Source organism: Abramis brama (assembly GCF_963993115.1).
Source record: "Abramis brama genome assembly, chromosome: 4".
In the NCBI taxonomy this organism is placed as follows: domain Eukaryota; kingdom Metazoa; phylum Chordata; class Actinopteri; order Cypriniformes; family Leuciscidae; genus Abramis; species Abramis brama.
The window spans coordinates 50,967,859-50,995,689 of NC_139966.1; the positions used below are offsets into that span (position 1 = coordinate 50,967,859).

The 27,831-nt window shown below is 36.9% G+C and overlaps 1 protein-coding gene across 2 annotated transcripts in view; it reads right to left on the reverse strand.

Moving 5' to 3' along the window:
• Window positions 1-51: 51 nt before the first annotated feature.
• kcnd2 (potassium voltage-gated channel, Shal-related subfamily, member 2) overlaps window positions 52-27,831 on the reverse strand; it is a 109,443-nt gene continuing 81,663 nt past the window's right edge. The window contains exons 3-7 of one of the 2 annotated variants that reach the window (XM_084111066.1): window positions 10,069-10,231; window positions 6,772-6,870; window positions 5,054-5,149; window positions 2,793-3,034; window positions 52-1,448 (exon numbers count right to left, since the gene is read on the reverse strand). In XM_084111066.1, coding sequence (XP_083967192.1) covers window positions 1,268-1,448; window positions 2,793-3,034; window positions 5,054-5,149; window positions 6,772-6,870; window positions 10,069-10,231 — 781 coding nt within the window. In that variant the 3' untranslated portion in view covers window positions 52-1,267. The remainder of the gene's footprint in view (window positions 1,449-2,792; window positions 3,035-5,053; window positions 5,150-6,771; window positions 6,871-10,068; window positions 10,232-27,831) is intronic. The other variant, XM_084111065.1, reaches the window with a different exon arrangement.

A 27,831-nucleotide genomic window follows, 5' to 3' on the forward strand; every position in this document is an offset into this window, starting at 1 on the left:
TATTTTTTAAAACAATTTTACGCAAAATATAATTTATTTTCTTTTGATTTTGGAGTGAAACATACCTGAACATGATTTTGTGAGATTCACGCTGGGCGGGTTTGGGTGATCAGCCCTAAAACAGCGCTAAGAATCTGATTGGACGATTCTCAAAGTGTCATCACACACAACTTGATGCCATTATCCAGAAATAATAGCAGGACTTGGTGAGGATGTTTGCTGATAAAAGTACATCACTTTAAAGGGAAGGCAAAGAAGGGAAGAAAAAGTTATACCTGAAAAAAAAAAGTTCTGGACGGGCGGCTAGCTCTGGTCCGGGCTGGCCCATTTTTCATGTCCACGACAACATGCACAATAATTTGAACAAAGATAATAAATAAGCATGTTATTATTATTTTTTTTTTCACAGTTTACTCGCAAAATTTGGAGTATAAAACGGAATGGCTAGTATTTGAGCTCAAGTCCAAAAGCCTCTACTGTCAGTGTGGAAACACAAAAGGCGTTTCCCTTTCCATTTAGCTTTGCTTTGTGCCCATCCTCAAAAAGAGAAGTATAACAAACATCCCATCAGGCCAGGCAAGGAGTGAACACAACATGGGTGGGACAGACAGGGTGTGAGAGAGGCCAATCTCTCAGAGAGCAACAAAACAGCTGTTTTCACACACTCGTTGGGTTCGAAAGATCAATACTACATAACGAGGCAAATTATTGACAAGTAAAACGCACATTCTGACAGAGAGAGCCAAACCTTATTGCTCATGCCGAATTGGAAAAAGACAAAGACTTAAGCAAATCATGCAAGAGATCGGTCTCGATCACACGCGCACAAAAGCATCCGACCGCATACCCTAGTAGAGCCCAGCTTTACTTTTTTTTTTAGTATCAAAAGTGTGTGTAGAGCTGTCTAAAAGCTTGTAAAATCCCGCCCCTGCTGGTACACTCCTTATTCGTCCCAAATATCTTGCAATTCCATCAAATTGAAGACAACGAATTTAAAGACACACAATACTGAAAAATCATAGAAGTGGTAACAACCATAATGGACATTGTTTTCCTCTAATTTTCCTCACATGATGTATGGGCCTAGAGGTTGAGCTGATGGAGCTCGCAGAGACTGAGAGCTCTGGACGGGAGCTGATTAAAAAAAGGTCCAGCTACGGCCCATCCTGCTGCAATGCCTCCTCCACTACACTAGGGGGCTCCATCAATCCTTTACGCTGCAGCGTCCACTCGCCAAAAAATAAAATGAAAGGATAGTGGTCATGGTCTATAACGCTGACACTCTGACGATGTTGCTTTGCAAGAAGTCGGGACAGTTGCCCAGGTCTCCACTCTCGGGAGTGGTCACGGGCGGGGTAGGCATGCTGATGACAGCGGCAGTGATGTAGGACTGCTCATCCGAGTTCAGGGGTACCGTTTCCTCGAACTTGGCATTGAGACTGGAGCGGCTGCATTGGAAGAGAGAGGAAGAGAGGGAGGGTGAGAATACAATCCAGCTGATGGGCAAATTCCCCCAGCTGTTGAAGGGAATCATGATAGCGTTCCCAGAGTATCCTGGCATATGGGGAGTGTCACAACCGGAGCTTTACAGGATTCCAGCAGCGTGAATCACTATGGGAACAATTTCACATACCCAGATCCAAACAGAATCTGCATATTATAAACTACACATTACATACCTATGCATTAACTTATTATGCATGCTAAACCAATAAACTATACACTGCATTTTATATGCACTAGATGCTATGCTGTACATACTGTATTTTACTTATTATGTATACTAAATTATATGTAATGTACACAGCATTCTACATTCTTTGAACTAAACACTTTGAACACTGCATACTAACCATTATACACTTCATACTATGCATGCAACATTGTATTCCAAATATTTGCATACTAAATACAGTGCACTAAATACTGCATATTATGCATTACACATTGTATTCTACACGTTATGTATACTACATACTGCATATGTACTAATAACCTTTCTACATCCTATGCACTACATATTGCATATACTATACTGCATAGTATGCATATTATGCATACTATTCACTATACATACATACTGCTCTATACACTGCAAATTATGCACGGTATAATTAATTTAACATTTGCATACTAAATAGTATGGATTACTATTATATTGCACATTATGCATTACGCATTGTATTCTACATATTAAACATTCTAAATATATGCGCTAATATGCATTCTACATCCTATGTACTACATATTGCATACTATGATTTATACACTTTATTCTACAAATGTGCACTTCACATTTAATGTATACTTCATTCCACAATCAACACTGCATACAGTATAATGTGCACATAATAAAATGCACAACAGATTGCAGAATTATGGCTTTTTTTGTTATTGCTGTTATTGATCAAATATTTTACTTGGCAAATTAACATAAACAATATAAATAAACAAACAATACGCACTAGATCTTCAAGAACTGCTCACCGGACGGGCAAAATACAAAAAACATACACACCTCTCTAGATAAACCCACCATTTTCATTAAGTCAGTATTATAAACACTTCTAATGAAATAAGACACAGCTCGGACTCATCTATCTATATACATATATACATATATACATATATATATATATATACATATATATATATATATATATATATATATATATATATATATATATATATATATATATATATATATATATATATATATATTTACCACGGCCAATATATCATCATATTCCTTCTTATGTGTGTGTAAGTGTGCATGAGTGCTGTGAGAGCACCTGTTGTTAACCGGTCTCTCTCTGATCTGGATGGTGCTGAGCTCCTGTATGCTGCCCCTGCGGCCGCCGACCATGTTGGAATTGGGGACGTTGAAGCTCTTGCGCTTGTTTCTGCGTGTGCAGCAGGAAGACAGACCGTGCGGAGATGAAGACATCGAGGAAGAACGTGACATGGACGCCTTCGCTAGAGAAACCTCCATACAGCTCGTCTCATAGGTTTGCTCATCCACAAACTCATGATTCTGAAAGAGAAAACGAAACAGGAAGTATTTATCACTTTAAGGATTGATTTTGGTATTTGATTATTATATTATTGTGGGTAATGATTATTAACTAAAGTATCAAAGATATTAGCAACTTTTATTCTGTAGTTGACTACATTTTTGAATAAGTATATGTACTCTTTACTCCAATACATTTGTGATGAGTAGTGCTAACTTTTTCTGCAGCAGTTTATTTCTGCTACAAAAGAAGTGATATCGCCATCTACAGGGCATTGAAGGTACAATATCTTGTGCGTTTTGCCCTTACTCACCCAAACTTGTCAACAAGGCTACTTTATGCGAATGCAAGTGCATTAGCGGGTAGTTGTGAATCGCAGGAGTTTCATAAATGAGATGAGGACATGACTGCAGTCGGTGATGAGGCCGAAACCAGCACGTCCAGTGCAAGTAGGCTTTGACTCTTTAATTTTACTAAACATTATTTTATTTATCCGTTATATTGACGAACCTTATTGTTTTACTTATGCCATTTCCGAGCACTTGAGCTTAACTGAGACTTGGGTGTTTGTAGATGTTTAAGAGGCTGTTGTGTCGACCTTGATTTATTGCAATTTTTGAGTTTTATTTTGATTTTAGAAAATAAATGTGTCATTGCTTTCCCCACAAATCAACTGTTTCTTGTTTTTCACTGACATATCTCTGAGGTGACGAGGACTAGTGCATCTTTGAACCTACATTCAGTATGATCAAAATACTTAAGTGCTGTTAAAATCAGATACTCTAAGACTTTTACTCAAGTGGTATTGTAATTGGTGACTTTTAACTTGTAATGGAGCCATTTTCATTGTAAGGTAGCCGTACTTCTACTTAAGTATGGTTTTCAGATATTCTTTACACCTCTGGAAATATTTCATTAATATATTAATGAAATATATATATGAATGGAATAATTAAATACAGAAGTTTTTCTGCATGCATTTGTGCACAATTTGTTTTATGTTTTTAGTGCTTTGTCTAAATTGAGTTCTCATTAGTTTGAGTAATTGCTGACAAGAACTTAAATAATAATGGTGAATCTCAAATCCCTTTGTCTCTAAAACAAATATTGCACAAGCATTTAATAATGTGAGCCAGTCAAAACAAAGATCAGAGGGTGTCCTTGAATCCAGATTTACTGTTTTGGCTGTTTCTCAAACAGTCCTGCATCCTCAGCAGGACACTGGAATTTTCCTTTCAAATGTCTCAAGTCTAGTGCCCTAGGAAAGCAAGAATGGGTCACAGTATGTTCTCTAGACTGTCATGAGTCTAGCTGGCAGGGGACAACAGTGGCTGTCATTTTCATGCCAGTGCCTGACTAATGATTTAGCTTGAGAGGGCAAACCCACAAGGGTGCAGACGAAGTCAGGCACTGGTTGTTAAACGTTATGAAAATGAAATCGTGCCATGTTTAATTTCAATTATGCCAAAAAGCATTGCTTATCATCATGTCATAACCGATCACGTCAGCTAATATCAACTCAAATTTCAGTCTGTTAACACAAAGTTATTTTTTTTATCTTTTTAAGAAAAACCTGGAAAATAGCACTTGTACTTGGGGAAATAAGTTGTATTAAATATTTGTATGTACTTTACACAATACTTTTAAGCATTTTTTTTTGTAACTCTACAGTGTCTGTTCTTGCACCTGGGATAATATGCCAAACTTCTCCTTTTGTGATCCTATGAGGAAAGAAAGTCATACAGGATTGAAACAATGTGAAGTGGAATAAATGATAACATAATTTTCATTTCCACTTTAAAAACAGTCAATACAGACACCTGTCCAGTAGCTATTGAACCTTCTATAAGGTACTAAAAAAAACAGCTGAGAAAGAATATAAAATTGTAGAAGAACCTCTTCTCACATTCTTACAGATGTGCTTAGTGTGCCTTTTAGGAGAACTGTGCATCAAAAAGATCAAATAATGGCAAACGCTGAATTGCTGAGAAAAACTTCCAGTTACTGTATGTGTAAAGGTTTCTCCATAGGTTTCTTACCGTGGTTTTCTCCAAGCAGTGCAGGAGATGGTGATGCTGGGTCTCAAAAGTGGGGTTGGTCTTACATACCAAAGCTTGGCCCGCCTGTTTTGATGCCTTTTGGAGAAACAGAAAACACTGCTTATCAACCTATCAGAGCAGAAAGAAGCTAGAAGACTAGACCAATGACAGCAAGGCCTGCATTCTCACAATGATCCGGCAACGTTGAGACAATGCTGAGGAACGTTTAACCACTTCATTGTGACAATGGTATGCGTTAGGTCACTGCCCCGTCCTGTTCTCTCAACATTACCATATTGACGGACAGCTCTAGGTTCAAAAACAGTGGACAACAGGTACAAGAGTATTCTGTGTCTGTAAATGTCTATTGAATTTGTGTATAGATACTAATCATTTGAAAAAATAAGCAGTTTTTGAAAAAGTTTGTCTAAATGAGTGTCTGCTGTATTTGAACCATGATGGCCACCGTACCCAAATTCAGTACAGCCTTAATGAATCACCATGACGCAGTGACCAGGCGACTAGAGCAGGGGTGTCCGATCCTGCTCCTGGTGGGCCAATGTCCTGCAGATTGTAGCTCCAACCTACCCCAAAACCAATCCAATTCTCAAGGCCGCATCCGAAATCGTATTCCCTCTGAGTAGGTACTTCTTTTGCGTACTTTGCGATGTATGTTCTATATAGTATGAATTTAATCCAGGAATGTTGTCATTGTCATGTAATCTACCAGTGTCCCTTCACAAATTTTCTCCTGTGGCCTTATGGGATAAAGTGTCCATTAGATGGGCATTTCAGAATCTCGCCGGAAGTAGTAGGACATCTGGGAACTTTTCGACTACCGTTTTATGAAATACTGTGAACTCGGACATACTATTCTCTTCACATACTGTTTTTCGCCTACTATATAGTAGGGACGTATGTAATTTAGGATGCAGCCAAATTAGCCGGTTTAGGTGTGTTTAATTAGTATTAGAGCTAAATTGTGCAGGATAGTGGCTCTTCAGGAGCAGGACTGGACACCCCCGGACTTGGGCGCTGCTCTTCGAGAACCTGCTTATGATCAGCAGGCACTCGATCAACACGCCTCATGGTCTCTGCCTCACATTAAACCCCGCCTCCCATTTAGATGCTGGCCAATCAATGACATGCAGCTCAGACAGTTTCATTCCTCCATGTGATGAGTTCTGATGATGTCATGAAGAGAGAGAGAGTGAGAGAGAGCGAGCAAAAACCAGTCCGGAGAGAAATTCACTCAAAAATGCATGAGTAGTAGTTGTCGAAAAAAGCAGTTAAAACAAGTAGACAAGATACAAAAAGTAATAAAGAGATAAAGTAGATGGAGAAAAGGGGTTGCAGTAAAAAACAGGGGGCCCCGTTGGAACTGGAGCGGATGGGAGTGGCCCCCGCAAGGCAGAGCCGCATGCACCGCACTGCCATTGGAAAAGAGGACACACGATTATTGATGGTCTCATGACCAGCCACCAGTAAGAGGTGCCGGCGTACCCGGTCTAGGCGTTAGAAAGAGTGAAAGTGAGTGAGAAAGATAGAAAGTTAGAGGAACACCACTGAAGCGTTGATGGGGACAGCCCTGCTGGACCCCGGCCCCCTGGCGGAGAGGTGAACGGCCAGGGGGGAAGAGGGGTCCACATGCACCAGCACCAGCCCATCATGTCACGTTCCATTAAGAGAGACCCCGGCGAATTGCTTTCCACCGTTACCTCCTCCTCTGCGTCCACCAGCATTCCATTGCGTTTGTACTGCAAATAAGCGTTAGCACCACCGCTCTTCGCTGCATGAATTCTAGCAAGCCTGGTTTTCTGTTCAGGTGGACAAACACACGTGCGTTTAGCCTAACACGTCCTCCTCTCGTGATCAATGTGGCTGTGAATGTGACTGGAGGTTTGCATGCTCATGTCTGACATGAAGAATGGCAATGTGTCATATGTTCTCTGTTGAAAGTACTTTGATAAAAATAAAAATTGTAACAATACCAGTCTTTCTGTAATGTGGCTTGATGTACATTGCAAGGAGCAAATATTTTGACACCATATTAAATAAAAAATATATAAAAATACAGTCATATAAAAATAATAATTATATATAAATTATTTAAACGTTTGGCATCAGTAAGATTCATTTTAAAGAAATTAATACTTTTATTCAGCAAGGATGCATTAAATTGATCAAAAGTGACAGTAAAGACATTTATAATGTTACAAAAGATTTCTAATTCAAATAAATATTTTGAGCTTTTCATTCATCAAAGAATCCTAAAAAAATGATCATGGTTTCCACAGAAATATTAAGTATTAACTGGTCAACTGATAATATTAAGAAATGTTTCTTGAGCACAAAATGCTGAAAATTCTGCTTTGCCAAAATTCTGTTTTGCCAGGAATAAATTCCATTTTTAAAATATATTCAAATAGAAAACAGTTATTTTAAACTGAAATAATATTTATACTGTACTTTTGATCAAATAAATTCAACCTTGGTGAGCATAAAACATTAAAAATCTTACCGTCCCCAAACATTTCAACAGTAGTGTGTGTGTGTGTATAGATAGATAGATAGATAGATAGATAGATAGATAGATAGATAGATAGATAGATAGATAGATAGATAGATAGATAGATGATAGAATAATTAAGAATTATATTTATAAAAAATTTTTTACTTATTTTTTAGAATTTTAGTCTTTTCAGGCTTTTTTTCTTTATATCTCCAGATAGATTGCCAGAACAAAAGCCTGTAATTTGTGTCAAAATATCAGACAGCTGTAAATATTGTATTCATTAAAGTATTAACATTTTAAAAAGGGAGTTTATTTTTAAGTTTCACTATTGTAAAATTATAAGGGTATTGGTATCGACTACTGAAATGTTGGTATTGTTACAAACTTGACTTCCTGTCTCATTTTCCCCTCTTCTATTCTCGTTCTCAGTTCCCAGTTAACTGGATAAACAGACTGTTGTTCTTGGGTGGACTGCTTGTACTGTTTATCCATGCGCAGAGGGGCAGTGGGATATCTGAACTACTTGTGGCTGGAGAAGAACAGCTAAATTAAGAGAAGACACTCATCTAATGAGACATGATGTGATATCACTACGTCTGTATTCTGATCACCCCCAAAGGAGAACAGGCTAGAACACAGCATCTGTTCCTTGCCTGGTCTCATTGGCCAAGTACACACTGCAGTTAAATACAGTGGTGACTCCTCTTGTACACAGAGTTCTGTCATTTAGAAGTTTGATGGTGACCAAATAATTGTGCGAGGTACGTACAAAACTACTTTAAATGGCATGAACAATAGAATTTGGTTTACTAAATGCTGACAGATGTTGCTAATGAAAAGGTTTAAACCACTATGTCAATCATTGCATGTTCAGAAGTGACTCCTGTTTTCCGTACGCACATGAAATGATGATTTACGGTAGGAATAATCACAAAAAGTAATGACAGATCACAAGGCTCGTGCCATAATAAATTCAAACGTCTGGCTAATGCATCGACTATAAATGTATGCGTGTGCGCGGACAGCTTCCCGTTGATTATAATGGCAGCCGCTGTGCAGACGGGCTGTAAAAATTGCATTTAAATTTAATTGCAAAAGTAATCAGATTAATTGAGGTTTGGGAATTAATTGAAACGTAGTTACATTGAATTTACTCAAATAAGCACTGAGTAATATTAATCAACTACATGTACTTACTATAGAGTCACGGTTAGGGTTAGGGTTTTGGTTTAGGGTTAATTACTTGTAATTATGCATAATTTACTGTTACTACTATAGTAAGTACACGCAGTAACGTGCAACTATGTCACCTTAAAATAAAGTGTAAAGTTTGAGATAACAGCAAACCCTAAATTATTTTCTCCACTGGTTCGAGGCATAACGAAATTGAAGTATTTAGGAGATTCACTTATGGAAGTTATAAAGTATGGAAGCTTGTTTCTGCCATGGAATAAAAAAACAATATGAAAAAGTTAACTGTAGCTTTTTATCTCTCAATTCAACTGTATAATTCACAATTGCGAGTTCATATATCACAATTCTGAGAAAAGGTCAGAATTGAGAGATATAAACTCGCAATTCTGACTTTTTTCTCGCAATTGCGAGTTATTTTATCTCACAATTCTGACATTTTTTTTTAAAAGAATTGCGAGTTTACGTATATATCGCGATTCACACTTTATAACTCACAGTTGTGAGTTTATATCGTACAATTCTGAGAAAAAAATGTCAGAATTGAAAGATATAAACTCGCAGTTCTGACTGTATTTCTAGCAGTTTTGAGTTTATAACCTGCAATTTTGAGCTTTTTCCATCACAGAATAAAATAAAAAACGTAATTGCGACTTTCTATGTCACAATTCTGACTTTTCCCCTCGCAATTGAGTGTTTGTATCTCACAATTCTAAGTTTATATCACGCAGAACTGCGGGGGAAAACAACCAGAATTGTGAGATATGAAATCAGAATTGTAAGAAAAAAAGTTCAAATTGTGGGATAAAATGTCGCAATGACTTTTTAAATATTTAACTCAACGGTGAAAACAAGCTTCCATACGCTTAAACTTTGCAGTGTGTATGTGGCCGTTCTCTCTTTTGTTCTATTCTCTCGTAATTTCTTTATATCTGCAATTCTCAAAGTTTCTCTCTGCTTGTCTGTCTTGTTTCTGTGTGTTTGTGTTTCTGTCTGCTGTGTTGAAGTACGGGATGAGATCTGGCCATGCACTAGAAATGATGGTTCCACAGAGACCTGCAGTTAACATACCACAGAGACACACACACCACTCAGCGTGCAGACATCTGGGTCACAAGCACGTTGTGCCAAGTTGTATTAAATACTATCCCAGTGTCATTTATGTGCTTGTGTGTTCATGGTCCTGTCAGGGACTAATCTCTTTGCCACAGCCAGACCAGCTTGTATTTCAAGAGAACATCTACATTTGAGCGCAGCTCCGTTTAGCGCTGTGAGGTCAGAGGTCGTGGACCGTGCTGGTGTAGGGTACCTTTTGGGCGCGCCGCTTCTCTGCACGTTGGCTCTGATGGTAGATCCGACTGAAATTGGACACAATGACAGGAACGGGAAGAGCGATCACCAACACACCACTCAAAGAACAAATAGAGCCAAAGATCTTCCCCATGATGGTCTTAGGAACCATGTCTCCATATCTGTAACACAGAAAAGGAGAGAGTCACAACATAGATATGGGTCAGTGGCAACAGCTCAGTGAAAAAATATGAAATCTTTAGAAAAAAAATCTAGTTTAAAGAAATTCAAAATACAAAAATAAGATGCATATTTTATCTCTCTAAAAATGTCAAGGAGTGTAACCATCAGGTAAATAGAACTAATATATTTTCTTTACACTAGCCTTGAGTGTACATTGTGTATTTATTTAAAGTTATTTAAATTATATATATATATATATATATATACACACACACACACACACACACATATATATATATATATATATATACACACACACACACACACACACACACACACATATATATATATAGATATATATATAGATAGATATATAGATATATATATAGATATAGATCACAGTCATAATGGTCTACATGGGTTTAATCTGTGATATTTCCCATTTCATGTTTTTATGCACGGGGACATGACTTTAAAATATATTTTCAAACAAATTTGCCAACGTTTTTTTCTTCAAGAATTTCAGCCTTTCAAAGGGACTTTTTTCTGTATTACAATCTCAATAAGAGCACCTACACATTTTTTTTTAAAAACTTACTTTTATTTATCCAAGTGAATTTTAATTAAAAATGTTCATCATAAAATAGGTGTATTCAAGTCATGTTTTTCTGAATAGCTTCCTAGTTCCAGGCAAAACATTAGCCGCTTTAGATAAAAGCATAAGCTAAATGAATTCCATAACTTCATTGACCCTGAAATCGCAGAAATATTTTAGACCTTCACAGGCTGGTTTTTAATTCTTGCATCATTTCCACCAGCTCAGGTGATTTCATCTGGTAATGAAACGGATGACAGCACTAGGGGGCACTAGAGAACCATACAGCATGGGGCAAATGTTCACTCTCAAATTTTGTGTGAAAATCTTTATATATATATATATATATATATATATATATATATATACACATATATATATATATTTGACCACAGGCTTTTTTCCTCATAAAGCCTTACACCCTTCAAACTTTTAACTCGATGTTAAAAAAATACTATTTGCATGTGGTGGGAAGATCTGCATGTGTGTGTGGGCTGAGTTTCATGCTATGAGATCAAGTTCTCTGACCTACTTCCCAACTCTCAATTTAAAATGACATTAATATAATAACCATTGCAGAGATCCAAAACACTCAAATTCCACACAATGTCATTCTAAAATGACATGTGAACATGCTGTCTTGAGAACACACAGTACTGGCACGATTTCATTCTTGTTCAAACAAACACACACACCCCTTCTGTTGTACCACCTCCTCTCCTTCTTTTTAAAGCAGGCCAACGCATGACAAACCAACTCCGTCACTGGCATTCAGGAGACGATCTGCCATTAGTCAACAGAATGATGGTTCATCTCATCAGTATCCAAGCTGTCATTCCAGCAGCGCCACTTTAAGATTTTGATGGTGATGTTTACTATTTGCACTTGTAAAAAAGTTTTTTTTTGGATATGTACCATGGTAAATCCATAGTATTCTTTGAATGACATTTCATTTACATATTCATTTAGCTGATAATTGTGGCTAACAAATAAGGATCATCGCCAGCAAGTAGCATGTAAATGCATAGAAATATTGCAATCATTCGGCACCATGGTATAGGCCTATATGCCTTCTATAATTTTTCATCACACTTATTTTGCTATGACCACTGAAGTGATATACAATGTTTCAGGGGCCAAGACCTGAGGCTAGACCTCCATCTTCCATTCGTTGGAAAATCAGGATCACCCAAAAATAAATGTACTAACTCTCATTTCGTTTCAAACCTGTATGATTGTTGCATGTTCAAATGTTGTATTTAAGATGAAACTTACAGTTACAATAAGTAATGTGGCGATTACGAGAGACAAAATTGCGAGCTACAAATTAGTATTGTAAAATATAGAGAAAAATGCATCTTTTACGAAAAAGTCGCAATTATGAGATCCTAAAAAGGATCTTACAAACTAAAAGCTGCAAACTAAGCCGCAAACTAATAGAAAATAACCAAAATAAACCTAGGTTTTTATTTAACACCGTGGCTAGACTAACAAATAAACAGACGTTACCTGAGCAAAATATCCCGTTACAGTGTAGTAGTAGTGATTTTATGAATTTCTTCACTGAGAAAATAGAAAGCATCAGAAATACAATTGTAAATGTACAATCTTTAATGGTGTCTTATGATTCAGCCTCAATTATCGCCCCTCAAGAAAAACTACAGCGCTTTGCAACTATAGGACAGGAAGAGCTAAATAAACTTATCATTGCATCTAAACCAACAACGTGTTTATTAGATCCAATACCAACTAAACTACTGAAACAAGTGTTACCTGTAGTGGAAGAGCCTCTTCTCAATATTATTAACTCGTCTTTATCCTTAGGTCATGTTCCAAGAATATTCAAGTTGGCAGTTATAAAACCTCTCATTAAGAAACCACAATTAGATCATAATAACCTAGCAAATTATAGACCAATTTCAAATCTTCCATTTATGTCTAAAATTCTAGAAAAAGTGGTGTCCGCTCAACTGTGCTCTTTCTTACAAGAAAATGACATCTATGAAAAATTTCAGTCAGGATTCAGACTGCATCATAGCACAGAAACTGCGCTCATTAAAATCACAAATGATTTACTTCTAGCTTCTGACCAAGGCTTTATCTCAATACTAGTTTTACTCGATCTTAGTGCTGCGTTCAACACTATAGATCACAAAATACTCTTAGACCGACTACAAAACTACACTGGTGTTCAGGGACAGGCATTAAACTGGTTTAGATCGTACTTATCAGACCGTTACCATTTTGTCTGCTTAAATGGGGAAAAATCGAAGATAACGTCAGTAAACTATGGAGTACCGCAAGGATCTGTGTTAGGCCCTCTGCTATTTTCAATATATATGCTACCACTTGGTAATATTATAAGAAAACATGGAATTCATTTCCACTGTTATGCTGATGACACTCAATTATATATTTCATCACGACCAGATGAAAACAATAAATTATCTAAATTAACAGAGTGTGTTAAAGATATAAAATACTGGATGACATGTAATTTTCTGCTATTAAATTCAGATAAAACGGAGGTATTACTTATTAGTCCAAAAAACTGCCCACAAAACCTCTTACAATACAACTTTAATTTAGAAGGGTGTCCTGTTACTTTATCCTCTACAGTAAAAGACCTGGGTGTTATATTAGACCGCAACTTGTCTTTTGAAAATCATATTTCATATGTTACAAGAACAGCCTTTTTCCACCTTAGAAACATTGCTAAGCTACGTAACATGCTATCTGTTTCTGATGCAGAAAAGTTAGTTCATGCATTCATGACCTCGAGACTAGATTACTGTAATGCTTTATTAGCAGGTTGTCCTGCATCCTCAATAAACAAGCTACAGTTAGTCCAAAATGCAGCCGCTAGAGTTCTTACTAGATCAAGAAAATATGATCATATAACACCAATTCTGTCGTCTCTACATTGGTTACCTATAAAGTTCCGTATCAATTACAAAGTATTACTACTGACCTATAAAGCCCTAAATGGTTTAGCTCCCGTGTATTTAACGGAACTTCTATCGCCCTACAATCCATCGCGCTCTTTAAGATCACTAAATTCGAGGCTTCTGGTCATTCCTAGGATATCTAAGTCCACTAAAGGAGGGAGGGCGTTTTCACATTTAGCTCCTAAACTCTGGAATGGCCTTCCTGATATTGTTCGAGGCTCAGACTCGCTGTCCCAGTTTAAAACTAGATTAAAGACGCATCTCTTTAGCCAAGCATTCACATAATACCTACCTTTTATACTACAGTTGAATCAGATTGAATGCATTAATATTACGAACAGCAGCTATGCTAATTATTTCCCATCTGCTTTTCTGTTGTTATCTCGGGACGCCAGTCCCGAGGTAAATACAGATCGTCAGCTCCAGTTTGTATCCAGCCTCTCATGGAAACTATACAGATTCTCCAACACCCGTGCAGAGACGACTCGGCGCCTGTGAAGAGACGACTCGACGATGGCGATATGTTTATGCCCTAAATCAATACATGATTAACTAACTGTATTTCTCTATGTACATTTCTGAAATGCACTTTCTGTAAAGCTGCTTTGAAACAATATGTATTGTGAAAAGCGCTATACAAATAAATTTGAATTGAATTGAATTGAATTAAAAAGTCAAAATTGTGAGATATGAGGGTACTTTGAGAGATAATCTCATTTGGGTAGTCACAATTCTAAAAAACAAAGTTGCATTTACGAGAAATATATGATATAAATTTGCAATTCTGAGAAATACTCACATTTGCATGAAAGCTGCAATTATGAGAAACGAATACAAAATTGTGACTTACATTGTTCCATTGATAGAGATTAAAGCACAGTTATGAGATATAAAGTCACAATTGTGAAAGATAAAGTCTCAGTTATGAGAATTGCAATTGTGAGATATGCATATAGATCTTTAGAAGAATAACTGCCTGACTTGTTTACTCATCCCAAATCTGTATTACTGTACTTTCAACACTAAAAGTCAATGGGGTCCAATAGGTTTGTTTTTGGACCCCATTGACTTTTCATGTACAAAGCAGTTGAAACAAACAAATTCTTTAAAACATCTCTGTCACTTTAAGATAAAAATGCATGTGTTGAATAAACATCATGGCAATGTACATGTGCTTCAAGGGTCCATGTAGTCTTTCTGAAATGAACAACAGAGCTTTTTCCGGTACTCATCTCCTCTCAAAAGGACATATGCTATGATTTAAAAGAATTAAAAAGATAAATAAATTAGAATTGTGAGATACTGAAAGCAGTGCATAGCATGCCGTAATGGTGCTGAGAGGCTTCCGTGCTCTATGTGACGGATCTAATTGAATTACGGCAAAGAGAATATGAGCTCAAGGGGCCCGATGCGACAAAGCCTCCGAAGACTGAGCCATAATTACGGACGGCACAGAGTCGACTTCTCCAATTAAACGCCTGTAATTAAATATGCCAGCGAGAGAGAAAGAGAGAAAGAGAGAAAGACAAGACACGCAAAGAGTTAAGAGGCTCTCGTTTCTGCTCTGTACCGTGGCCGACATTATCGACGACACTGACCCAGTCATTCAGAGCCCTGAAAAATATCCATATTAATGGTTGCATGAGCTATAGCGGTATATGACTGATCAATAGAGAGCTTTGTGATCCCCTGCACCGACAGACAATAGACTTATTATAAGGGACCAATAAAGTCCCTTGTAGGCAATTACCCTCATAATTAGATTTGTGTACATGATGAATATGTCGGCCACTAGCTGCTAATCCAAATCCGCACACTAAGCTGTTATTTGCAATGTGTGTGCGCATCGCATTTTGATTCTCCATGGCCAGCCTGAACGTAATAAAAGATATTGACCTTGCACTGTGTCAGTCAGGTGTGTGTGTGTGTGTGTGTGTTTTGAAGCGAACTAGAGGGGATGGCAAGGACTCTAATTTGCTCTCTGCGTTTGTCATTTCCTTGCTGCTCACTGTCCAGTACTGTTACGTATGACAGCATCCCAATTAACCCAGCCGACCTGTACTGGCCACTCAGAAATCTGAGAAAATGATTCTAGTTTATAACAGCACACACACTTCACAAATAAAGGCAATCACAAAAACACGTATGCATACATCTTGTTTAATGATATTGGTATACACAAGTCAGGAAGTTCATCTTCTAGAGATCTTAGAGTTTCAGTTTGTAATTCAGACTTTATCCTCCAGTTTCACAGACAAGGTTTAAGATAGTCCCAGACGACTAAAATGCATGTTTTAGCTGTTTTAATCGAAAGCAACTTGTACTGATATATCTTAAAATGTCAGTGCCATTGTTTTGTCTCATGATGCACACCAGTAATGTTTCTTTCTAAGGCACGCTTATAAAAGCTACTTAAATGCCCTAATCCTGGCTTAATCTAAGCCATGTCTGTGAAACCGGGCCTTTATCTTACAACTGTGATTTATTTCTTGTAATTGTGACTTTACCTCTCACAATGTAACTTATTATCGCACAACTTTGATTCTCGTAACTGCGACTTTATCTTAAATGTGTTTAATGTGTTAATATTTCTTGTAATTGCAAATTCATATCACATAAATGCAAACTACTTAAGAACTTAATTTCTTAGAATTGTGACTTTTCTCTTACAGTTGCGACTATCTCTCAAAAAGTAACTTTATATCTCACAGTTGCAACTCTATTTCTTGTGATTGCGACTCTCGTAAATGCATCATTTTCGTTATAGCAACTTTAACTCACAATGGCAACTTTACATCTCACAATATGACTTTGTAGTTCACAATTTTGGCCTTTTCTTGTGATTCCAACTTTATATCTAACATCTGCGACTTTGTTTCTCATGATTGCGACGCTTTATCTCTTACAATGTGACTATTTTAAACTTTCTCACACTCGTTCTTAATACAAATCGTTTTTACCTTTAAGGATATCCCCAAAGCAAGGTTTAGTCCAATTTCTGAGGACAGTTTCATCCTCAAACTATAGCTAATTAAACTGACACTGCTTCTGCAAGAAACTTTGAGAGCACCTTGATGGACACAGAGCAATTACGATCCAATCAGCCGGCAGAGAAAACAGGTCATCAAAGGCACCCACAATCTCAAAAGCTGTAAGAGCACATAAACCCAAACACAGTCCTGCAGATTACAGGGGGAGGATGAAATCCAATGAGAGAGACAGAGACAGAAAGAATCCTGACATGACTAAAAAAGCAGTAAAACCCGCTATTTTTCCCACACTTTACGAGTCCCCATATCTTCGCTCTTCGGCTCTAGCATTATGTGAAATGAGAGAAGTGTGGATGGACATAAAGAGACAGTGAGATTAAAAAACGCAGAGCTCACTGACTTAATAACTCTTGCTTCATGAAGCTCTGGACTGATTGGAGATGAAATATGCTTATCAAGTCTAACGAATTCAGCACTCATTAGAATATTAAGAGCCTGAGTTAATGACTAGAGCGTTCCATTTAACTAAGCACGCCTGGGCTTCAAACTCTTATTCACAGTCACACGTGAGGGAAATGTCTCTCCTTGTTTTATTGTCCTGTAATGTGCATACTGTATGTGACTGTTTTTAAAGCACAAAATAATCGTATTCACACAGTATTCTCAAACTGACATTATGCAAATATAATTTGTAAGACTGCTGAAAGTAATCTAAACTGTGACTTGAACAATTCACTGTCATGATAATAAGGAGCAGTGCTGGGTAGATTACTTACAAACTTTAGATGGTTACTGACTCCAAATTACATGACAAAAAAATGTAGTTAGTAACGCAATCCATTACATTACACATGGTAATATAATCAGACTACTTTCTGATCACTCTTAGATTACTTTTGAGCTAATTCGTTTATCACATTGATTTGAATAGGACAATCTTGTACCAAGATTCAACTCATTTTTAAAGTCAGTGTAATGTAGTTTAAGTTGAAATTACTTAAAAATCCAAATCTAATTGTACTTAATTTAAGGCAGCATTTTTTATTTTTTTTATACTGTGTAATAATTCTATGATATTCTAATCAAGGGGATTTTTTCACCTGTTTTATCGACCACCAGGCGAAAATCATTAGTCTGAACATTTGGAAAATGAACAGCACAGCTGTCTTCATCATGCCATGTTATTGGAGGAATCATTCATGCCTGTATCACAAACATTAGGTAACACGTTATGCCTGTAAATGTTACACTTAGGGCAAGTTTGTGGAAAAGTATAAGAATTAAGTAGTTTGACTTGCTGTCAGTAAATAAAGACCTTGAAAATAAGCACTAATAGACCTAATTACATGAGATTACATTTTTGGTGGACAGATGCTGAGATTTGTCCCATAGTTCAACTCAAGAAGGACCAACACTGTTCCGCAACTCATCTAAGCGAAGGAAGCAAAACAAGCGGGATGTGTGTGTGATGCACAAGCAGCACTACTGAGCTCTGATTCTCCTCTGCTACGGCTGGGCACAGCACTGTAGGTGAAATCTCACAACTGACGGTTTCATGAAAGGCTTTTGTGAATGCTTTATGGCGAGGCAGTTGGAAGCTTCACATGAGACTCCCTCCCTCCCTCATCAATAATTCTGTCTATGCTTTCCTTATCCCTCCCATGAATGCTCAACAATCTGTTTTATCCCATCTTACCTTCCTACATCTTTTCACTCTCTCTGCCTCCATCCCATTTGTGGACAGACACTCATTCAGACTCATATCAGAGATGTCCCCTGTTTGAGCATGGATAGAGGTGAGACAGGCACATAGAGTTTATCGCATCAACCTATGCTTTCTTCTCCCGAGCTCTTAGCACAAGCAGATACAAAGTGAAAGATGATCTCCTGGCTTTCAAACGCAACTTCTCGTTGATGCATAAAGGTGAGGGAGAGGGAGAGAGAGAAGATAAGGGTCTTTTATCTTTTCTTATAAACCCACAGATTGGTCTCTTGCTCCTCTTACTCACAGCAGATCAATCAGAGATAAAGCTCTGAGCTCACTTTCGTGTCCAAGAAAAAAATACTCTCCCCGCACAATGGACGTGAAGCTCAAGGTGTTCAATTTCCAGAGATCACACTTAATGATCATTATATGGACAGATCAGCCATTTTTACACAGCTGGGCGCTGTGGCTGGTGATGCCGTTTGTGTCACGGCTCGGGGAACAGCGTGTGAAATGTGATGGGATATGGAGAAGGAACAGCACGAGGTCATTTCTGATGGCAAATATGAGGAACGGGGGTAAGTTGGGATACGCTGACATCGAAATAGAGGAAGGTGAATGAGCTTTTATAGGCAAACATGATACACTCATAACCCAATCAATTAGAGCAATCTCATTTCCCTACTGCGTCCAGCTTAGAGTGAATAATCGATAATGGAGAAGAGAGGATGAGATGCTAATGTATGCTAAGAGGCTAAACAACACTAAAATATTCTCTGCTCAAAACTCTAGGAAACGGCTTATTAGTTTTAGGACAAATGTGAGTATGCAAATGTGATTGTTAAGCAGATACATATCAAGCACATGATCCTTTTTTTTTTATCATACTTGATGATTGATCTTGTGCTAGCTATGGTGGCAACAAACCTCAGTAAAAAAAAGAAAGAAAAGAGTGTACTGTTATTCAGGTAACTGTAGCTCCAGCACCAGTTTAAACTAACTTTGAAAAACTAGCTTGAGGAGATTTTCTTCAAACGGTTGTTTCACTATGACAGTTGTTGTCCTGAAGGAGAAAAGAGATGATAGCGTTAGCTAGAAGTTAAATTACTAGAATTGGAAGATTTTCTTCAAACTGCTGCTCCACTATGACAGTAGTTCTGAAAGAGAAAAGGGATGGTAGTTGACACTAATGTCTGCTAAGCTACGACACATTTAAACTAAATGTAACTAATTAGCGTGGCAAGATTTTGTTGTAACTGTTGCTACGACACAACTGTCAACAAGTTAATGTGTACAAGACAGTATACTTGACCAGAAACACAAAAGTGATGGTAATGTTTTGCTAGGTAGCTACAAAACAGGTTTAAAGACAAAACGGTTGGTGATGTTTATGCTAATGTTTGCTAAGCTGCTACAAAAGCAGTTTAAGCTAACTTTAACAAACTAACATGGCATTTTTTTTACTTTAAACTGTTGCGCACCATGACAGCAGTTGACCTGAAAGAGAAAACGGATAACAGCATTTTATAGTGCCTGTTGCAGCAATGCGCACTTGTATTGCATTAAAATTTGCGTTTTTATACATGACAGTCCACAATGACAATACTTGACCTGAAAGACAATGGTAATGTGCATGATATCATTTGTTAGGAGCATATAAAAGTTTAAACAAGCTTTAACTAATCAGCATGGCAAGATTACTTAAATTGCATTAAATAATTGTATTTTCAACAGATTTTGAAATGCCACAATGCACAAATTGACCTTTGTTTGTGCAAGTTTTGGACCTTCATTATAGGACATTGCTAGATTCCATTCTCAGTTCTCTTTTGCTGCGAAAAAAAAAAAAAAAACCCAACATAACCTATTATAATAATTGCACTATTTTCAGCAATAATTGAGGCTCTGGAAGTTTGTTTTATGTGATTTAGTTGTTTCCTAAATAGATTTTAATGTGTTTACGTAATTATTTTCTGCTTTCGGTCCAACAGGACTTATGTCACGACTAAGTGCTAATCTGCATAATTATGATCACATAACTGCTATTATGTGTGGATGTTAATGACCCACCTGGTCGAACTGAGGGAGTCTCCCCTGCCTCTCGCATTAGACAGAGGAAAGGGAAAACAAACCTTCAGCCTTTTCTCACCGTATAACTAGTATTGTGCATATGCAACAGATGCTCCACATGGAATCTACTAAAACTCAAGGACAAATCCTTCACAGATGTTGGCAGAATGCAAATAACCCTCGTTCAGAAATTCAACTTTGTATGTTTGTTTTTTTTTCTCATTGGAATTGCTAATGTTGTTGAAATAGAAAGTAAAATGCTAACATATGCAGCTAAATTGATTTTGTTTAGAGCTACCAAGAGGTTAATAAATGCTAATATGCACACTACTTCAGAAACAAGGAAGAACAGGATGCAAAGCAAGAATGGGTCTGATTAGTGTGTCAGAACAACTCTGCATGTCTCAAAGTTCAAAATAAATGGCTGGGACTGAGATTTGGATGAGCAAATAATGCCACTGCTAGCACCAACGCTAATGATCAGAGGACATCATCTGAAGATGAGACGACATTAGTGCCACTAGTTCCTGCAGCAGGTGCTTGTGTGGTCGTGTGTGAGCAGAAGAGTACATTAACACAATGTCCACCGACATGCCATTGTTAATGTTCTATTCCACTACAGTCATGCTTCTGTGAAACATCACACATACACACATCTTTTCATCTGCCTCTTTAACATGTGATTTTGTATCTATAATCCATCATATAATATATCCGTACAATTTAACCTTCAGACTGTCATAACAGGGCAGCAATGGAAAGGCACATAAGAGAGCCGCTGAATGTGAGAAATGGCTTCATTTTTTCATTCCTCTATTTCCGAGGGAAGCTATTTGGGCATATGGCAAGCGAGCGAGGTCAAATCAATAAGCTGTCCCTGACATTATCACAAAGGAAAACTCTGCATCAAATGTCAAAGGCCAATGTGCAATAACACTGTGTAGGAGAAAGAAAGCAGGTATGAGGGCAGAACATGAATAGATATAACATCATTGAGGCAGTAGCAGAGGTCACAGAGTGGCGCTGATGTCAAGCGGCATTATGCTGCAATAATGTTTCGGAAATTGTCCATGGAACATTGAGGGAATGTTTAGCGCTGTGTCTGACACAGGTTCCAGCAGTGAGGGTGGAGATGCTTCAATCTGTGATAACTGACCTTCTCAAGACAGAACATCTGTAGCTGTCTGTCAACCTGACACCAATACACACATAAACATGCACAACCGCTGTTCTTACAGTGTGTGGGTTTCACAAAAACATGCTGAGAACATATGTCCAGGTTTTATTTCACCCCCACCCATCCCACCCAAAAAAAAAAAAGAAAAAAAAAATGCATAAAGGAAGTCTATTTTTAAGACTATTAAAGGGATAGTTCAGCCAAAAATGACAATTCCGTCATAATTTTTCCACTCTCCTGTCATTGCAAACCTGAATGACATTTTGAAGAATGTTTTAGCTGTTTTTATCCATATAATGGAATATATAAATATTTTGAAATATTTATAAAAACAAAAACAAATAAAAAGTACAAAACCAACGAAATTACTAAATCTTAAACTAAAATTAAAATGACAACTGAAGAATAAAAATAAAAACGAATTCAAATATGAATTAAATATTTATTTGAGAAATTCAAATAAATTAGAGAATTAGTCCAAATTAGAGAAATAAAGTTATAGGTAGACATGAAGTCACATTGAGTAATTTAAAGTTGATATTATAAGAAGTCAGGTTTCAGCTGAGTGAAAAAGTTACAATTCAGAAATATTATGGCAAAATGATAACAATAAAAATCTGCAATTACTTTGTTATATTTCCCATCAAAAACTCATTATTGTAATGTATCTTGATTTTTTTTTTTTTTTTTTGGCTGTAGTTCCCATTATTCCTGATGATTCTCATTACTGCAGAGTCGTATAGATGATCCTATAGATGATACGGTGGATTGCCTTTGGCTCCAACGAGCCTTAGGGTCCCTGCAAGCATATCTATACTAGAAGAACAGATCATAACTGCCAACGCAAGGACGCTTCTCACCCCTTCCTATTGTAAACCATACAATCATGACAAGGACGTGTCTTTGAGAGTTTTTGTGAGATTCACCCATTATGCACAAACATATAGAAGCAGATGTGATATTTATACACCCACACACTGAATGTTTCTTCTGAGAGCTGTCAGGAAAAAAAACACAGCATTTGTCTGAATACAGATCTGACTCAGTCTCTGTCAGTTCCATTGATTGTCTGTGTAGTCCTCAAGGAGAGGCCAAACACAAACACACACTCGCATGGGGAGGAAAGAAACGCAAACAGTTGTGAAATGAAAGATTTATTGCATACCTTTTCAGCTCAGAGCTAAACACACACACACATAATCTCACTAAATTATGCACACACACACACATTTTCAGAGACAAGCTCCAGTTTGACATTTCATTCCACCTACAGACCCGAGCACAGAGGACAATTAGTCAACCAGGCCTTGGGCAAGACAGATGCAGATGCCATATTTCTCTCTAATCCAGTAATACTGTCTCCACTGGGTTCCCATAGTCTCCCTCTGTGTGTGTGTGTGTTTATACTGAAAATGAATGACTGAATTTAGAAGTAAAAGTTTTATTGGCAGATTTTGCTGTCCAATTTTGTTAGAAACACCACTCATTCATAATTGCATACATGATGACTAAAACAATTATTTTTTAGATATCAAATATCAAGTACGTGCAAATTATACAGTGATAATCAGAGGGGTGCAACTATTTAAAAAGAATTTCGATAACATTTTAAATGAACAAAGAACAACTTTCACAGCTTTTATTAATCTTGGGTAATTTTGACTAATGCAATTCTGTTTTCATCTACAATTAAGAGTCTTGTATTTGCAGCACCATTCGACAAATTGACTAGGTTTAAACTCATTCGACAGAAATGAGCTCTAAACATTAGAGCTGGAGTTTTCTTGGACTGTTAACCTGGTTATGAGAGCATTGTGAAAGCAGAAGAACTGTTAAATCCTGATCATCACGATCTTTCATCATAAGATCTTCACACACACCTGACTCGTTACGGAGTCCGTGACGGATAAACCAGTCCTGTTCCCTCTGAAAGAGTGTCTCCGGTGGAGCCGCTATAATTCACGGAATAAAAAATGAGAGGGAAAACTGAGCCAAGGATGGAGAGGGATGAAAGGCGGGCAAACTATAAATAGCCCACCTGGGCTGCTTCACTCATCCGTCTGCTTTTGAACTTGTCATCCGCCAAATTGGTGCTGCGGGCCATGTCATCCATCTCTTTTTGGAGAAGGGGTGAAGAGAGGTGGTACCCCTGGCAACCACGCAATCCCTCATTCACACACTGATCCATCACACTATCACATCCAAATCACAAAGACACACTCACACAGGTCGACTTTACACTGCGTTTCGTGTCCAGATTAGTATCTGGATTTTTTTGTGTGTGTGGCTGCATTGCATTTTGCTGCATTCCAATGTATCTCTACTTAGCATTACATATTAAAATTAGGTACAATTAGGTACAAAGGATTGTTACCTGATGATGTTCCATCATTGACTTAATTTTAAACTATTGATGCTGATTTCCTTTTGTCAGATAGATGTCTAGTTTATAACGTTTTCCTACTTCAGATATGTCAATGACAGTAAGTGGCCATGAATAAATAAAAGGGGAAAAAAAAGTATTTTGAAAATAAAAAATAAAAAAACGATCATAGGTTCTTAGAAATGTACTTTTTTTTCATTCATAATGGTTTCATGCGTTTTAAAACCCTTTCATTCCAGTCATAAAGTTAGTATGTCTGTGAGTATACAGATACAAATATATATATATATATTTTGAATATATAAATATATATATAAAATATATTTATATATTAAATATTACATTTTAAAATATATTTTAGCTAAAAAGTAAAAGGTATTGTACAAATATCATGAATTATTCATTTATAAATATCTGATATAAATATCTAAATGTCTTTGTAGGTATGAATGCCATTTTTAATGTATACAAAAAGAGCTAGAGACATTTCCACCACTGTGAAAAAAAAAACAGCTGCTGCCTTAAATTTCAAATTTTTAAGTACAATTAAATTGAATGTTTAAGTAATTTCAACTTAAATGACTTAAAAATAACTTAAAAAATTTGTAAAAACTTGTATAACTTATAAAAAAAAGTTAATAATAATATATCAATATATCCCCCGATCAATAATTGTATCCCTTAAAACTCACCTTTGATCATCAAAAAAGACATATTTAAATGTTTTCTTCCCTTGAAATAAATTATTCATGTCTTAAAATAGCTTGAATGTAACTCTACACCCTTGCCTCATTTAGTATACACGGTTTATGAATATGCAAATTAGCCCCGCCTCCACTCACTCACACCAGCTCAGAGATTCACTCGTTGAAGATCACACGCTGACCTGATTGGTTACAAGGTTTGTGACGTCAGAAACACCAGCGATTTCAAACCGAATGAATGAATGAAATGAATTTGCACAAAGTTTGTCTTAAAGCATATTAAAAACAACACATAGACATAAACAACATTAAAAGCTTGATTTTCACCACAGGGGGACTTTAACTTATTTTTATGAGTTAAAGCAATGTAAAAACATATTTTGTCATAACCAATTGATTATACAAATGTTTACAGCGTATGCTAATAGGGATTAGAAGCAAAAAATGTAATAAAAGTTAAAAGTTTTAAAAGGCCTCGCAAGAGCAAATAAAAATAAAAACGTATCTTATTTTAATTATATACTGTTATTGATAGATTAAAAAAATGATGGAAAAATGTACAACCTTTTCTAGTTTAAACCAATTGTGGTCACAATCCGCCCACCTCTGGATGTGGCGATCTATTCACAGTGTCTCGAGTGCATTTACATCTGGATTTTAATATTAAAAAAGTAGGTAGCCTACAAAGGGGCCATTAAGGCGCAGCAGAAACCATTTTTATGTACTAATTTGCAACTCAAACACACATGCTGTGTTTATCAATGCGTTAATGTGCAAATTTAGCTTTTCTTGAAGTGTTTGTGTGATTATCACCTGACAGATCATATTGGCTCTGCTCAGGGTTTGATGAGCTAAATACAGTCAGACAATGAGCCTCCCCGTTGAGCCTGTAATCACATTCAGCGCCAATAAATGTGATTACTCTGCAGTTACACACTCACACGAAAAAAGCAAAACAGCAAATGTAGAGAATTTCTCACACTGTACTCGTCAGATAAAACGAGCATGTATTTATAAGTAAACAACGCCGCTTCACACGCCATTACTTGGAATCAAAGCCACTCGCTTCTTAAGCAAGCTGATTTACAGAGCGAGGTGAGAACGCAGATCTACCGCTGTGAAGCGCGTTTGAGATCCGCTTTGATCTGTGGCGTTTCATGCTCATAGAATAGCACTTCTTTGATAAACTCTACTCTATTGTTTTCATCTATTTGCAGGAATGTGTGTTTAAGAGTGTACTGAAGTGATTGTGTGTGTGTGTGAGCCAGAGCACAATGAAGCACCACTAGGGGGCGCTCAAATACAATGCAGCTCCTTGGCACAACCTTGGTGACACTCAGAGGTCCTGCACACAGCATGTCCAAACCAAATTGAACTAACCTAAACTAAACTCTAATCCCAAAAGCAATATGAGCCACTGAAACCCGTCCAGAACTCTCCCCCCTCCCGTACACCATCTGCTCCCAGCCAACAGGGGGCACGACACAGCCAGAAGAGAAGATTTGTTGCCTGCTAATTTATTCTCTTTCATATCAAACCATGACAACAGATGTAGATTAATGAGTGTGGTGTTAAGACGGGCTCTGCACAGTCAATCATCGGCAGAGTCACTCGGAATACAAAATATTCGGTTGGCGTGACTGCTGACTTCAGATGTGGCGGACATCAGAAAGCTAAATCTGCTTAGTGATTGCACATTTGAGTCATTGGTGCTCGTTCAAATGAGACATTCGAAATCTGGCTAGCAACATTCCTGATCCCATACATCTTAATAAAAGCCTATATAATTATACAGCTGGAACAGATTGGAATTTGACTTATTGTTCTCAAATCTCACTCAAAAATGACATGTCAAGACGTGTTGTGACACATTTGGACACATGACTTTTGAGAGCTATGGCAGGTCTGAGAACAAATTTCAGGACTGTTTTTCACACAAAGCTATTGTATGGCTTTAGAAGAATTAATAATTTTGAGTAATTTATACTTTTATTTAGCTGTTTTGGAGCTCAAGTTGGAGCTCAAGTTGGAGTTGGAGCTCAAGTTGGAGCTCATTTGGACACTTCTTTTTTTTTTTTTTTTACAAATTAAGTTTTTTTTTAAGCCAGATTTGGAAGGACATGAAAGTCGGTTCCAACCATTACAAAGTTTGCAGTCTGTAAGATTTTTTTATTAAAATTTTTGAAAGAAGTCTCTTATGCTCACCAAGGCTGCATTTATTTGATCAAAAATAAAGCAAAAACATACATATTGTGAAATATAAAAACAACAGTTTTCTATTTCTAAATACTTTAAAATGCAATTAATTCCTGTGATGCAAAGCTGAATTTTCAGCATCATAGTCAGTCATCATCAGTGTCACAATGATGTGATCACCTTCAGAAATCATTATAATATGCTAATTTGGTGCTCAAGAAACATTTATTCTCATTATTATTGTTGAAACCAGCTTAAATCATGATAAACAATTTTGGTTAGGATTCTTTGATGAACAGAAAGTAAAAAACAAAAAAAAACAAAAAAACAGCATTTATTTGAAATGTAAATCTTTTGTAACATTATTATTGTCTTAATATTGTATCAATTTAATGCATATTTTTCTGAATAAAAGTAGTCTATTAACTTCTTTCAACTCTAGACTGACTACAATCTTTTGTGTTAGAAACAAAGCAATTTCTAATTAAAACCATCAAAATCCATTAACTGTCATTTATGGGTGTACTGTCCCTTTTAACTGTGACACACTATACAGGAAAATGTGAAACCCGAGAGTAATTTATCATTTCCACAAATTTGCTCTGAGCGATTACAGTGCGTTGGCCCCCAGTGGAATTATGCATCCGTTATGCTAACCTCTCATCTGAGCGTCTTTCGAGATAAATCACATCAGTCTTCGGCATAAATTGCCAGACTCAGATCTGCCATCTTATTTTCTGAGTACTGTCTATATATACAAATGAAACCCTGATCTCAGATGGCCTGAAAGTCACTAAAAATGGCCACAGTCAGACTCTTCCTCCCTGTGCT